Source organism: Asterias amurensis, chromosome 6, assembly GCF_032118995.1.
Source record: "Asterias amurensis chromosome 6, ASM3211899v1".
In the NCBI taxonomy this organism is placed as follows: Eukaryota; Metazoa; Echinodermata; class Asteroidea; order Forcipulatida; family Asteriidae; genus Asterias; species Asterias amurensis.
Window position 1 is genome coordinate 16489782 of NC_092653.1, and position 16329 is coordinate 16506110.

The following is a 16329-nucleotide window of genomic DNA, read 5'->3' on the forward strand; positions in this document are numbered from 1 at the left end:
TTTTTGTTGCCCTCTCAAAATTTGAAGTCACAACGAGCAGGACCATTCACATTGTCATTGACAATTGTAACAGTAAAAATACATTTTGAATTTTGAAGTCCCCAAAATCGATGTCGGATAACTTTCCGTATGTATGGCGCCTCCACTTTTTCACTAATTTTTATAAAAGGAAAATCTCTCATTGAGGTAAATTAGATACTATATTAATTCATGTTGAATGAAAAAGTGGTGGAGCCGTACGGAAATTTGTCCTTTTCTTTCATGTGGGCATGCCATTTTATTTCACGATAATTAAAAACGACTTGCAGGAAGATCAGAATAAAAGTTCCTCACTAACCTTTGTAAAATAATAAAAACTTGTCCAAATGTATTGCTGAATTAATGTTCTTCAGTCCTGTAATGCGATTTTCTCAGTCATGGGCTCCGATTTTGACTGGTCCGACAGAGAATGGCACGCATTGAGGGCAGATTTTACACAAGCGTTTCCTCCGTAAGTTACTACGCTTGCTGTTTTAAAATCTCTTCTAAAAAGGGAATGTTTTCTGGAAAAAAACAAATTCTTAAAACTTTTGGTACAAAAAAAAACAACCCGAAGGTTGGTTAAATGTTTCAACAACCGTACCCAAATCATTTGCATATGACGTGACTTGGTTAAAAAGTGACTTGGGTACAGTGACTTGGCTGCACCAACCCCACTCTTTGTGCTTTCCTCTAAAAATCCTTGTCACCATATCTAGTAGTCTTTGCTTGGCCACAAAAGTGGGGCTAGTGCTATGCTAGTTGCGATAACATAACCCTCCTCCCGACGTCCGCCAGGCTGGGGGGTTACAAATTCTTTCGAGCGGCAATCAACAGTCTGGTCCAGCATTTTGACAGCTAGTCACCAGATTTGCCCCGTTTTTACCACTTCCTAAAATCTACAAGGCTATCAACAACCTTGCCCCTAGTTATCGTTCTGCCATGACTCAACTCCAGAACACTTGTCCCGCTGAACACAGACCAAGACTGTGCTCCTCCACTGATCGGACAGGGCTTGTTGTCCAAAGATTGTACAAGAAAGCTGGTGACATGACTTTCACATCTACCGCGGCTCATCTTTGGAATGAACTTCCGATCAGTCTTCGTGAAGCACCGTCTTTGTCTGTATTCAAGCGGAAATTGAAAACTCATTTTTTTTTCCGGGATTCACTGTTCTTTTGTTCCCTCTTCTTTGTTAAGCGCTTCATTTTTCGTGGGGCGCTGGGTTCAATGCGTCCTACCCTTTTGGATACGGAACTTAACTCGTCCTTAGTCCTGAGATTAATTTGAAGTTAGTTAGAGTTTGGTAAAACCGACGGCAGGCCTTCTAATAATGGCTCAAAAAGTGCTAACGTTCTCATTATCTTCAACAATTTGTAGCTCTTGGTCACACTCCTAGACCTAAGCGATACATAACAAAGCGCCTCAAGTTAACTTGTTGACATTTTCTCTTTAACATTTTCAAACACTTCAATACTTATTTAAAAAAAAAAAAAAAAATGCAAAACAACAAAAAACAATGCTCATTTTTAACCCTAAGTGTAACTTTCTGGAAAATGAAGAAAATGGTCCTAAATTATGCAAATTATTTCCAAGTTTAAATTGACATTATAATGTTTATTGAAGGTTAATAATTGAAAACTGAAAATATTTACATTTGAACTGGATGAATCAGCCAATTTATAAATTGCCATCTGTTTTCTCTTTTCTCATGCAGATTTCAATGACCATATGGAAAGTATTTGCCACACAGTCAACAAGCTGGATATAATTGCATTCCAAATTGCAGTAATAACTCAATCTACTGACATGACAAAATATACCCAAGTGATTGCACATCCTCTAGGTAGGCCTATTATTCAATGGAAACCTGCACATAAAATCTCACTTTGAACAACTGATGAGGAATTTTGTTCACACACTTTCATCTTAAAGGAGCCAATATTGGACCGTGTGATACTAGAGCGGCCTTCATTTTCTACAATTCTTGAATGGTATTCGTTTTAAAACTAAACGAGAATTTATATTGATTAATTCGCTGTCTTCCATTTGCAAAGCAATTCAACAAAAAATGATTTCAGAGAATAATGTGTCCAGTTTGTTAGTGCCTGGATTACCTTGATGTATTATCGGTGATATTGAGTGAGCAATGTCTACCAGCGACAGTGCCGTGACGGGCAAGCCCCCGAGCGGGACGCCAGGTAGTCGCAATAGGACGCCATCCACAACTCCACGGTCTACAACATCCACACCAAGACAGTCTACAACAACCGGACGCACAGGAAACAATGCCCGGCCATCGGGGCAAGGCCAAACCTCCAAACGCTCGTCTTCGGTCACCAGTGAAACAGAGGCTACTCTCAGAAGGAAGATCGAACGATTAAAACTGGAATTAGACACCAAGAAAACAAAACCAAAAAGAGGCTCAGGCGACGGCAAATCGCTCACCAATCGTGCAACTTCAAATCCCACTGCTAAAAATAATTCATCCTCCGAAAGTAAAGACTCGTCTAAAATCAGAACTCCACCGAATAGCTCAACCAAATCTAACTCAGCGAGGAGGTCACTGGGACCTGACGCCAAAACAAAACCGCTTCCAGCTTGGAGGTCTGGTGGTAGCGGAGATGTAAATTCATCAAGATCGAACCTGAGAGTGGTTGCCAGAGTGAACTCTAAGCCAGATCTTCTGAAGAAATCAAATACCAAACCAGACATGCTGTCAACTTCTTCTTCATCATCCACCGGGCTTAACAGGAAAGAAACATTTATCGTAAAGAAGTCACAGTCCAACGTATCAACGAGGATCCCAACGATCCGTGGATCACCGAAAGCCGAAATCACAAAAACAGATGTTGAGGATGAACCATCAAAACAAAGCATTCCAATGAACGTATCCTCTGATATTTCTAAAAGAGTTAACCCGCCTTCAGATACATGTAGCAGTAAAGAAAGTGTCCATAGAAGTATTCCTGAAATGAACCAGTTATCTATAACTGATCTGACTGATGATGATCAAAATTCGGAACAGGGAAGTCAAGAGGATTTCCCGAAAGATGAACTGGATAGGTTGGCCCAGACAAGAAAGGAGACCACTTTAGATGGAAATGAAAATGGATTACCTCGGGAAATAGAGAGTCAGTATGATGGCGCAATCATAAAGGAACCCAACATGGTGGCAAGGTCGACATTAAAAAAGGATTTAGATATTCATGATGGGGAGGAGCTACTACAAAATGAGGATTTATCGTCAGAGATGCATGCACCAACAAGACGGGTTACTGCACCTGATAATATGAGCTCCATGGAGGGAACTGACCAGAAATTAACCACTAGGGTAAGTTTGATAACATTTGAAATTGAAAACTAAAATTATCTCCTTAACTGATAATTACTAATTGACTTGGTTGCAGCCTGTATGCTTCGGTTTTGAAAGGGCAAGGGGCACCAAGGCTATTTCTCTTTGGTAAGCCTAAAGGGCACCGGCACCCTACGAGGAAATTGTAAATGTCTACCGGAGCATCACAAGGGTACGAAGGCATTGACCGGTGGGGGATGTAGGCAATCGCTTTCGTTGCCTAAATATCAGGCATGGGGTTGCGTTTATTTGTTTGCTCAATCTCGCAACCAAAATCGGTAGGGATGATTGGAGGATTTTTCAAAAAAGGATTTTTCATATGATGGAGTTATACAGGCTTGATGCTTCACGGAGGCAATTGATGAATGCCCCTGTCCTGGTCATTGCCTTGGTGTCCTGTGAATTGTTATGGTGCCCATAGAGAAATTGCCTTGGTGCCCTTGCCCTTTCAAAAACAGAGCATCGGGCCTCCATTTTGTGTCATTGAAAGAAACAGTTATCTGCAGTCTGCAGTTTTGTTCCCCAAAAATTTAACCTTGGTTGATTAATATTTTTAAAATATCATATATTTACATACTAAAGTCTTTGAAAGAAAAACAATAACAAGTACAAGTGGCTGCTGTATTCGTTGTAGCACTTTGTACATCCTTACAAGGTGCTCAGAATTCATCACTGCAATAATCTACATGTACTGTACCTTTCTGAAAGTTTGTATTGCGCCTTAAGTACCTTGTTTGGTACAGTAGATACTTGCGCTATTATAAGACTTCAACATTGTTATATTATAGTAGATAATAATTAAATTATCTGCTTCGAAAATATACCTGCTTTTTAGCAAAAAGATCAAAGCAAATAATAACCATAACAACCATACCAATATTTAACAATTGAATAAACATGAAAAGCTAACAACACCTGTTTCCGTTGATCAATACTGTACAGTCATTTAAAAAAATAATAATCTCAACACTGGCATGTCAACACTTGTGTGCATACCCGGTACATGTAGTCACAATTTATTCTGGGAGTACAACACACATTATTGTGCTACATTAATACATGTATTGTTTTTACAGCCGTAGCATTTGGTATTAATTAGTCTTAAAGAAATGTTTGAATTCTTTTAGAATACCTTTACTAATTGGTAATAACGCAAAAACTGTGCACTATGCAAAATCATATCAGCGCCAGTTTATACTGTCTTTTGGCAATGGTTGATTACGTATATAATTGCAAATTAAATTGAAGGTTGTTTTTTTAGGTATAAGTCGGTACTAAGGCCCTCATGTTTTTTTGTTTAGTGTGAACAAGTTGTTTACAAAGTACATTGTATTGTGCGCGCATTTAAATAATCGTATCCTATGTGAACATCACAACAATGTAGTTAATTTTTATTGGATTCTTGTCCTGGGAGTAAATACTCAACGGAAAAAAATGTACTGGTAGGCAAATGAATTTTGGACCAATTTCTACACGTACATAGACAAACTTTTGGCAATCTAGCATTTTACAGCTTTTTCACAAATCTATACATCACACATAGTACATCACATCAGGTCTGGCATTAGAAGAAAGCCATGGAAGCCATGCCCTCCGTTGCCCCGAGGTCTTGGCCTTGGCGCCCCTTCAGAAGTTTCCCATTGACTTCAAGATTTTCCAATGGAAGTGCCCTTTGCAAAATGAAAATGGCCTTGCCCTCTCAAAGATGAAAATCCAGGCCTGTCACATGTTTGGAGCTTTGCCAATTTCTGCCAACTGTAAAGTTTTTAGATGTAAATTTTTTAGAGTGAAAGCAAATGTTCATAAAACAACACATTATATACAATTTTAATTTTTATTTTTGGGGGGTTTGTAGGCCAATTGGATTGATAAATTATAGTATGAAATGTACAGTGATTGCTACATCTGTCAAATTCTATGACCAATGTATGTTGGCATCCGCTGGAAGGCAATTTTGATTGTGCTGTTTAAATAAGTAAATCCATCAAAATCATGCTCTAGACAGTTGCTGTCTGGGGGGGGGGTGAATAAAAGTTTTGCAGGTTTTTGATGTTTGGGATACGGTATGTTTTACACATTCAGTGAGTGTACAATAACAACTTTTCTTATTTCGTAAAAAATACCCTTGTTTTCAAATTTTCAAACATTCATTACTTTTTTAAAATAAAAAATGGTTATATTAAAAAAAGCACTTTCATGAAAACATTATGCTACAGTATGTGAAACTTTTTCCTCCTGGGGTCTGGGCATTCAGGCTCAATTGTATACCAGTGAACGATTTTCCTAGTAGAGCAGAGCAAAATGCTATGCAAAATGTTTAAGTTGCTGAATTCCAAAATTCCAAAATTTGTTACTCAATTATTACCATTCGGTATGCACAAAGATTGTTCAAGTCAAAATATTTTGAGATGCAAAAGTGCAGGATGAAATCGTTTCCTGTATACCTTGCAAGGTAAAAACCTCATCTTAGTGACGAGACCACATCAGCACAAAGTTACTTGTCACCTGTCAATACAGTCAAAATAGTCAATTATTCATAAACCAAATCCTCCAGAAGTCATTTTTAGGGTATAAATTTGTTGAGAAGGTCGTACTGTACCCCACACAGGTGTTTTGTGTGTGATTTTTTATTCTAGTCAGTCAAGAGTGAAGACATTCGTGTTAAAGCAGGAGATTTCAAGATGAATAATAAATGCAAAATTCTTAATAATATATATATAACAAAAAATCACAATGAAAAGAAATATGGACTTTTTTATTTTAAAGGCACTGGACACATTTGGTAAAAAATACTCTAAATATGTTAGCATTACAATTTACTTGGTAACCAGCAATGGAAAGCTATTGATAGTGTTCAACTTTTTCATTTTCTATTTTTCTTATTTGTTAGTTTTTGGTGATTCCGGTGACCAATATAGCCCAAATTTGTACAGCTTTGTTACAAATTGTAGGAATGTTGGGTTACACCAAGTGAAAATACTGGTCTTTGACTATTACCAAATGTGTCAATGCCTCTAAAATCTTAACTTTCTGTTAGATTATTTTGAATACTAAATGCACATTTTGTGGCTGAACAAACTGCCAAGTTTGATATGACTAGTATAAGGAAACAACCTATCTACAAATCATAAAAAACAAAATTAAAGTAAAATTTACAATTCTTAAGTGATCGCAACAGCTGTTTATTCCCAAGGCCACTTTCCCAATCAGAAAAGCTCAATCTAAAATGTAATTGAAGAGCTTTGTATTAAGTGTGTGTTGTAATCACACCCCAACGCTGTGTTTAATTCAATTTCAATCTCTTAACGGTGTAAAACCGCTTCGTTCCTTTTGCAGTATGTACACAGTTGTTTTGTTTGAGAAGACACCACAGGAAGATTTAATATTATTAATTTATAATCAGCTTGTTACACTGTACAATACACACAGTACAAGTACAACTGCAGGAGATAATGATTGTCATTAATTAATTGAAAACACATTTTATGGTACATCTACGTGTATAGGGCACTTTTTCATGTGTTATGAAATAAAATAATAGGCCTATTTAATTAACTCAAAAGAGATATTCCTTTTTCAAAAATGACATTTATATCTCATTTGAGTAATTTAAATACAATATTTAATTTCATAATGAATGAAAAAGTGGTGGCAGGATACGAAAAGTTTTCCTCCTCCCAGTTTAGCAAGGTGACAGTGGGTCCCAACATCAATCATACACACACAGACAGGTTAATTTTAATCTCCCAAAAAATCGCCTCAAGTTAATATTTAGCGACGTAAAGTTTTTTTATTGATTTCTAATCAACGGGGCACTACTCCAGACCAACTAAATCTGCAGGAAACAAGTTTTATTCCACCTGCGGGGCACAGCATGAGCATTTTCTAAAAATATCATAATGTAAAAATCACCCTCAAACATAGTAATAAATTTAAACTGAAAAATGAATCACAGGTGATAAATTTTAAAAGATGAATAACCTATGAAGTGACACACCCTATTTTCGTGAGAAATTATCTTTGTGGAGCATCACGTTGATGTTTACAAGCAAATCAAATGGAAGAACCATATTGGACATGACAGTATACATTCCATTGTATTGATGTGGGTTGGCATCAAGCACCATGGAGTAAGTTGAAGGAGGCAGATTGGGCCTAGCATGGATGAAAAAGATGATGGATACCAACAGATGTATTTTATTTCTTCATCTCAATTCTTCAGAACCATTGATAATATTTGAATACCAAGTGTTGAATTACACAAAGACAAATGGCCTTCGTTTCTCTGGTCTTAGCCTTGGTGCCCCTTCTAAAACAGACTAAAACATAAACGTCCATTAAAAATACCCTTTCCAAAATGAAAGTGACTGTGCCCTATTTAAGATGAAGTTTCAGGTCTGGAAAGCGGATATGTAAATTTTTGTCAATGTTTAGTCAATGTTAAAATAACAATTTAGAGAAACTAATGTGCATTCAACATTTGTTGAAGTCACACAACACAGACCATTTACGTATTGTGTCTGAACTTGTTTTCTGAATCTTACATCAGAAACTAAATCAGAATTTTAAGTTTTAAAACACTTGGATAGCCTATAAAGTTGGCCACCTTGATGTTGTGCAGTAAGGTCTGTTGGCTCCACACAGTAGCTACAGATAACAGTTTGCCTGTGTTACTTTTAGTATGCCAATCAATGGTCTAAGCCATCTATTCATATGGTATGACAGTGTTTTGTTTGAACTTCTGCGATTTGAGGAGCTTTTGTGTGTAGTCAAGAGCCTCTGGTAAAGTTGGTGGTATACACATTGTGTCCTTGTTTACATAATGCACATAGTTGATGTGGTGTTTACACTCATTGTACATACTTTACCATGCTTATAATTCAGTGACAGGGGGGTGCTTGGCTGGGAGGAGTTTATGGCAAGGTTACAAGTACTATTGGGTATGTTCAGACATAGTGTTGGGCGAATAGTGAAATTTTGTTATTCGGATACCGCTGGCCAACTATCCGAAATTAACCGGATATTCGAATAGTTTTTTTTGCCGCTAGAGGGCGCTTTTTTTTTTTTGCTAGAGGGCGCTGTTCGTTTGTGAATGAGATCTTCTGGGCGGATTGATATTAGTTTTAGACAGTCTCGGTTCATGCATAAAAATGACCGGATCTAATTTAAAGATGGCGATTTGCTTTTTCTTTTGATCGTGGATGGCTCTACGTGAAGGAAAACTTTTGTAATCTTTGAACAAATTACGTCAGAAATGTCATTGTTTTAACTCCTCACGAAGGTGAGCATAGTTAAATACTTAATTTATGCTGTTTTATGCTGTCTTAATAGAAGTTTCATTAGGATTCAGACAAAACATTCATGTCAGTTGTCGCCCGATGTCCGCGGATATTCGGATATTAAAGAATATCCGGTTACTTGGTTGTAATTACAGAACTATCCGGTTTATAAATAGCTATTCACGCCCTATGCGGATATCCGGTTAAGAAAAAAAAGGCATTCGCGGTTACGGATAGGAAAACCTATTCGCCATTAACCGGATATTCGAATAATTCGCCCAGGCCTATTCAGACAGCGTACTAACTTAGACCCGAACCGCTTTAACTTTTACGAGCAGCAGGGGGTGATCGTAAAAATAAAACCCCTTTGGGTTCAGACAGCACTGAGTTAAACCCGATCCGGGTTATTTTGGTTTTTAGAGGTCAAAGAAAACGCAACACCGTTACTCTAACATCCTGTTTATTGTCCTGTTCATTGGTCACTGTGTGTTTACGTAATGATTACGGAGGTCAATGGGTCGCCTGTTGTGAGTTAAACCGGATGTGGTCTTTTTTATTCTGTCCACACACAGTGTTAAAAGATAAACACGAAGCGGTCTAAAGATAAACCCCCTCCCTGGACGGTTTATCTTTTGTGGGTTGAACTCAATTCGGACTAACTTTAGATCCGTTCAGACACACTGAGTTGAACTCGATCGAGTTGAACCATGAGTTAAACCAACTTTAGTACCATGTCTGAACGCACCCTATAGATGGGTGCGTTTTGGCAGTTGTTACCGTTGATAACTGTTTTTCGGTTGAGTTTGTCCATGGAGGTAGGTTTGTCATATTGGTAAAGCCCTGGCCATTGACCGAAACAGTTTTTTGGGGTTACGACCGCCACAACGCACTCCAGGTGGATAGGGGTGATCAAAACAATTAATTTAAAAAAGGGAACATGCAGTAGCTGACCTGTTTTGGAACAACAAAATTCCGGGTAAAAAATGAAGAAAAAAGCATTGCATGTTCATGATGGAGATGTTCATTACAAACCTCTTACAACCAAGAATGACCTAGATAAATGAACAAGTTGTTTCGACCATAACAAAGTTTTTCTGTGTGTTTTGTTGTAGATTACCCTTTGAAAAAGTGGTTGGAACGTGAGGCCATTAAAAACAAATTGCAAAGCATTTTAATAAACCTATGAAAGTTTATGGTTGGGGACAAAAGAGCTTTTTAAAGTTTTTAAAGTCACCTGGAAGTGGTATTTTTAAAAAAAAAAGCTTTTGTCACTAATATATCTGTTTTGATGAGTGGAATGTGAATAAACAGTTAACTAAGGTTTAAAAAAATCAGTTCTTATGTTATTTACAAATTTAAGAGTAGACCCCGACCCGAGAGGGCGCTGTTCGTGACGTCAATCGAGGCAGACTTTGCCTGTAATGCGTAGAGTAAACACAATTGCAAAGTACATGTACGGACCAAGTCGTGAGTTTGTACGTTTAAAAAAAAAAAAATGCTTTTTTTTCCGGCAATGCCGACCAGGTGTATTGCTGCTGAATGCAGAAAAACACTTTTTGAAATGTACCAACTCACGACTTGGACATACATGTACTTTGCACGTGTGTTTACTATACGCATTGCAGGCAAAATCTGCCTCGATTGACGTCACAAAAGGGGTAGGCGGAGTCAGCCCCCAAACAACTTTATATATTTTTTAAACATATAAATCGTGACAAACAATTACTAAAAAAATTGTTTTATTGTTCGTAAGCATATACTCTTATGTTTGAAAGAAAAAAAAATTCTATTTCCAGGTGACTTTAAAGTTTTTAATGCTTATTAACTTGTGGACAATTTCATTGCAAATAAAGCATTTCAATAGTAATCATCTCTTTAGTACAAATTATTATTTAATAGCTGTACATTATACAACTGCAAACTTACAAGTGGTCGTAAAGATAAGGGGTTCAACCCGATGTTCCTCTCCTGGTCTATTCGCCAGCAAATTGCTCCACAGCACTTCGTAAACCATTACAGGGTGCTATTTAAGGGTTGGGTCTCATAATTCAAACGTAGTCTCACATCTTGCAGGAATTACTGTATGTAACGGCGCCAGGAGCGTCACTAAGTGACGGACATATGTAAGAAGCCACTATTATTATTATTATTATTATTATTATTATCATAAATGCTTGAGAACACTAGGTTTTTAATCATAATTGCAAGTAATTTGAAACAAGTTTCCTCTACAATGTATGCATGACCTACTTTCAGTATTTGTAAACAAGAAAAAGAAACTATTGTAATACAATGTATCCATTTCGGGTCACAATTGAGTAAAATGTAACAATGTAGTGCTATTTTTAGGTGTCTTGTACAGGTACACAAAAAAACTGTATGTCTTTCTGTCCTTGCTCTATGCACTGAAAAACACTGTACTAGGCTTTTTTTTCATTCATGGAGAGTATAGGGAAGGTAGTGAAATCACTATTGAGGTAGAAGTTCTCACAACTCTACACAGGCATGAGAAATTTCAGACTTTTTTTCTGAAATCAGAATTTTTATGTCTGCTTGGGGGAAGTGTACAGCTGTTATTTTCTTGAGATGATGCTCTTAGATCCTACTGTACTTCTCTAGTGCTAAAGCTACTGTTCCTAGAAGCTCCTTGCAATCTATAATTTCCAGGGTTTACCGTAACTAAAAGGTTGAAATGTCGACATTTTAAGATACCTCCTGAAATTTGGATTCTAGTTTCAGATATTTTTGTCAGCTATGACTTTCATCCCTGTGTACACTTCTTTTTAAAAAGAATTTATTGCAAATTCAAGCCAATTGCAAGTCATAGGCCCCTTTTCAAAACCACGGCTTAGGCTCTAGATTCAGCTCAGGGTACACAATGTAGCTCGGCCCCGCTGTTGTTTTGACAATATTATGCGTGCTTTGTGTACACGTGCTCAGGGGTTCAGACGAGAGATTGAAGCCTGAAGACGAATCCAAAGCCGAAGCCGTGGATTCTAAAAGGGCCATATAATTAGATCACAAAAATATATTTAGAGAGAGTGGTCATGGAAGAGTGCTCTAAATAAACATTCTTGCCATTCAGTTTAATATGAAGCAAGAATCAGTCAGATGAATCCAAGCATCACATTTAGTGTCCAGTCAATACCAAGGGGTTTTTCTATGTGGGCACACAGGCAATAATAATTGAAGGATATTAAAAAAAGTCAGTTTGCCGCAGCTGGGGTATATATTAACTTGTTTTTTTTTTATAGTATTAAATTACGATTTTCCCCCAAATATAATTTAATATGATTTATTTGATTGGTAGACTGGAATCGGGAAGAAAAGTTCAGTTTTAGATGCGGGAGGATCTGCAGGGGAGATGCCTAACAAACATATGTTGTATGGTGTGAGTGATGTACTCAAGTGCCCTATACTCATAAATCAATCATAAACTCTTGTACTATAGGAAATCTAGTGCTTGAATTAGAAATGACATCCAGTGTAGTGCATACACTACATTATTATTAATACGTAGCATACACAGTCTGTAATTTGTGTGGTATTTTATAACTCAAATGTACTTTTGATAGATTGCTCACTGTAGTCACATTATACTAGATTTGTTGTATCTAGGTTGTAGCGTAATTTGGGTGTGATCCCTGGCTACACGGCAGTTAACGGTTGTATGGCTTCTGACTGGCACCCCCGAACAAAGATATTGACAAAATAGGGACACCGCCAATGTAGGGCTAGATAGCTCAGTTGGTAGAGCGCCGGCACGTTAATCCGGAGGTCGTTGGTTCGAATCCCACTCTAGTCAATTCTTTGTTCAACCCCAAAAATCATTTACAAATTAACCCAGTCAGTTTCCCTTGTGGTTTATATTGATATCTGAAACAAAAGGTGATCCCCTAGCTGCCGCTTCCCAGGTTGTATCGTAATTTGGGTGTGATCCCTGGCTACACGGCAGTTAACGGTTGTATGGCTTCTGACTGGCACCCCCGAACAAAGATATTGACAAAATAGGGACACCGCCAATATAGGGCTAGATAGCTCAGTTGGTAGAGCGCCGGCACGTTAATCCGGAGGTCGTTGGTTCGAATCCCACTCTAGTCAATTCTTTGTTCAACCCCAAAAATCATTTACAAATTAACCCAGTCAGTTTCCCTTGTGGTTTATATTGATATCTGAAACAAAAAGTCGCATCCCCTTAAGGTGATCCCCTAGCTGCCGCTTCCCAGGTTGTATCGTAATTTGGGTGTGATCCCTGGCTACACGGCAGTTAACGGTTGTATGGCTTCTGACTGGCACCCCTGAACAAAGATATTGACAAAATAGGGACACCGCCCAAAAATCATTTACAAATTAACCCAGTCAGTTTTCCTTGTGGTTTATATTGATATCTGAAACAAAAGGTGATCCCCTAGCTGCCGCTTCCCAGGTTGTATCGTAATTTGGGTGTGATCCCTGGCTACACGGCAGTTAACGGTTGTATGGCTTCTGGCTGGCACCCCCGAACAAAGATATTGACAAAATAGGGACACCGCCAATATAGGGCTAGATAGCTCATTTGGTAGAGCGCCGGCACGTTAATCCGGAGGTCGTTGGTTCGAATCCCACTCTAGTCAATTCTTTGTTCAACCCCAAAAATCATTTACAAATTAACCCAGTGGTTTATATAGATTTGTAGAGCGTACATTGTAGCTCCTTGAATCATTGAGAAGGAGCACGCTTTATGATGATTCATAATTTCCGGTTTGATTTTGAAAAAAGCCCAATAGGGACACGGCTATAGAAAAAAACCTAAATGATAAAACATACAAACGATTCGTTAAATTTAAAAACAGATAGAAGTTGGCAGTGATCTTTTTAAATTTAAAAAACGTCAAAACATTTTGTATGGAATTAATACAAAATATTGTATGGAGTCATTGGAGTGAATGACATACATATTTCCTGAAACGCTAGGATTAATCCCATTTAGAATGGATTCAATGTGCCCCAACGTCTATGGATACGGAACTTAACCCGTCATAAGTTCTATGAAGATTAGTCCCAAGTTAGGAAGAGTTTGGTGAAATCGACGGCTGTACTCATAAATTATTCAGAACTCTTTTACTTATAGGATGTCTGTGCTTGAATTAGAAAAGACATCTACAGTGTAGTAGGCCTACACAGTAATACATGTATACGCAGTCTGTAATTTGTGTGGGTATTTATAGCTGGTTTTTACTTTAATAGATCGCTGACTGCGGTCATGTAGTATGGAGTAGAGTTCATTAGCTCCTTGTATCATTCATAAGGACCAGGGATTTGTGATGATTCATAGTTTCCTGATTGAGTTATTGAATTACTGACCTTTGACATTGATTGACCCTGATGATGCACATCACAACAAGATGTTGTGCTTGTGAACAAGGTTTTTGATAGTCTTGGTGCAAGACCGCACCGACTCACCTGACTTAGTCCACTCACTTTCTCGTGTGGTGGTGAGTGGACTAAGTCAGGTGCAGACCAGGTGAGTCGGTGCAGGCACTGTTGGTGAGTTGGCCGCGCTGTGCGTGAAAGGCAAGCGAGAAACGTCTTGCACCAAGACTAGGTTTTTGATTGAATCATACAGCAGTAAGCATTTATAAACAATGGTTGGTGTTGTTCCATGATGAACAAGGGAGGATTTCATCCTGGACTATTGCCATTTGCACAGCAAAATATTTTGACTGAACAGATTTTGTGCACACTGAATGATAGTGTTGAGTAGCAAAATTATGAGTAGCAAAATATACAATTTGGGTGGTAAAAGTAATTTTAGCTATGTTATGGAAGTAGGATTTGCAAGGGACATTGTTCACTAGTGAATACTGTGGCTTATTGAGAAGGCAAGCCATTTAAAAACATTGATTTTTTTAACGTTCTGGCCCAATTTCATAAAGCTGCTTATAAAGCACAAAAAGTAACTTGGCTTTGTTTGCTTTAAAACAGCATGATTTTTAATCAGCCTTAAAACTAACCCAGTGTATTTAGGGGTTTTGTGAACTTTGCAATATCTGCTGTTTATTGAGTTCCATTGGATAGAATAGACGGAGAGTGGGACAAGATGGTACCTTTAGTAATATTATGGAAATATGGGGAGGGAAAAAACATTTCCTTTGGCCAAAAAAAGGTTGGCTGTCTGCTAGTCTCATACATTTTAAATGTAAAACATCTTAAATGCATTCTAGTCATCGTCTATAACATAATTGTTTACAGCCTGTTGAGAAGAGGGAAATGCAGTACATAGTGAAATTTACTTGTTCCAAGAACCCTGCCCACTTCACTGGAAAAAAAAGTATGTTTTTAAAATCACATATTGCAAAGGACTGAGATATTATGTAATCAGTAGTGTGGGCGTCATACAAATGCTTCGGTGAAAAAGAAATGGATCAGGCAACATGCACAAGTGTAGTGGCCGAGCAGTTATGAGCACCGAATTCAAACTCTGGGGTTACTGATCAGCAGAGTGTGGGTTAGAATCCCCAGCTGTGACACTTGTGTCCTTAAGCAAGACACTTAACCATTGCTTCTCGTCCTTTGGATGGGATGTAAAGCCACTGGTCACATGTGTTGTGTAATGCATGTAAAAGAACCCAGTACACTTATCAAGAAAAAAGAGGGGGATTACCCGGGTGTTCCTGGCTTTGGCTGCTGTATAGTATGTGCCTAGCACCTTGTAAACCCTTATAAGGTGCTACATAGTTTATAATTCATCACTGCAATTACCTACATGTATCTTTCTGAAAGTTTGTATATATACTCAGCGCCTTGAGTACCTTGTTTGGTAGATACGTGCGCTATATAAGACTTCAATATTATTATTATTATTATTATTGGGTCTCAGAATTCATCACTGTAATAACCTATCTTTCTGAAAGCTTGTAATACTAAGCGCCTTGAGTACCTTGTTTGGTAGATACGTGCGCTATAAGACTTCTATACTACTACTACATGTACTACTACTACTACAAAATATGAAACAGTGAAATGTTGCTGTACCTAGCTGAACCAGGCTGTCATTGTTATTTTTGACACCTTCCCTACAGCCTTAACTTAGCTGGTGAATTCTTAAACAAGATCAAATTGGTAAGTTGAATTGGGTTCAGTATTGTTCTTGCATTTATACCTGGGTATTATTTGGCTCAAAATTTACGCTGAAGACTCGAGACTGAATTAGTCTGATGGTCTTGTGTTTTACAATTGATTAATAATACCACACTGTGTAATTAATTATACAATTGTTCAAATGTTGACACTGGGTCTGATCAATATCTTTCATTTTAAAAGACTAAATCTTCTCACTGTGCTTGTTCAAATAAAAGCAGTTTTAGTGTAGTCTTGTTTTGATTCTGGGCCCAATTTCATAGAGCTGCTAAGCACAAAAATTTGCTTAGCATGAATTTCTTCCTTGATAAAAACAGGATTACCAACCAAATTTCCATTTGTCTGCATGTTGCTCGTTACTGGTATTCAGCTGTTGTTTGCTTGTCCTGAAAATCACGTGGAAATTTGGTTGGCAATCCTGTTTTTATCAAGGAAGAAATCTCATGCTAAGCAAATTTTTGTGCTTACCAGCTCTAGCAAATTGGGCCCAGGTCCTTGTAAAAAGAATTATTGTCCAGTTAAAATTAGGCCTAGTCATAAAGCTGAGCCACACAAGCC

General features: G+C 37.8%; 1 protein-coding gene across 1 annotated transcript in view; it reads left to right on the forward strand.

Annotated features, from left to right (window-relative positions):
• Window positions 1–16329, forward strand: part of LOC139938036 (peripheral-type benzodiazepine receptor-associated protein 1-like) — a 236645-nt gene that overhangs the window by 403 nt on the left and 219913 nt on the right. The window contains exon 2 of the mRNA XM_071933389.1: window positions 1736–3352. Within this exon, the coding sequence (XP_071789490.1) occupies window positions 2168–3352 (1185 nt within the window). The 5' untranslated portion in view covers window positions 1736–2167. The remainder of the gene's footprint in view (window positions 1–1735; window positions 3353–16329) is intronic.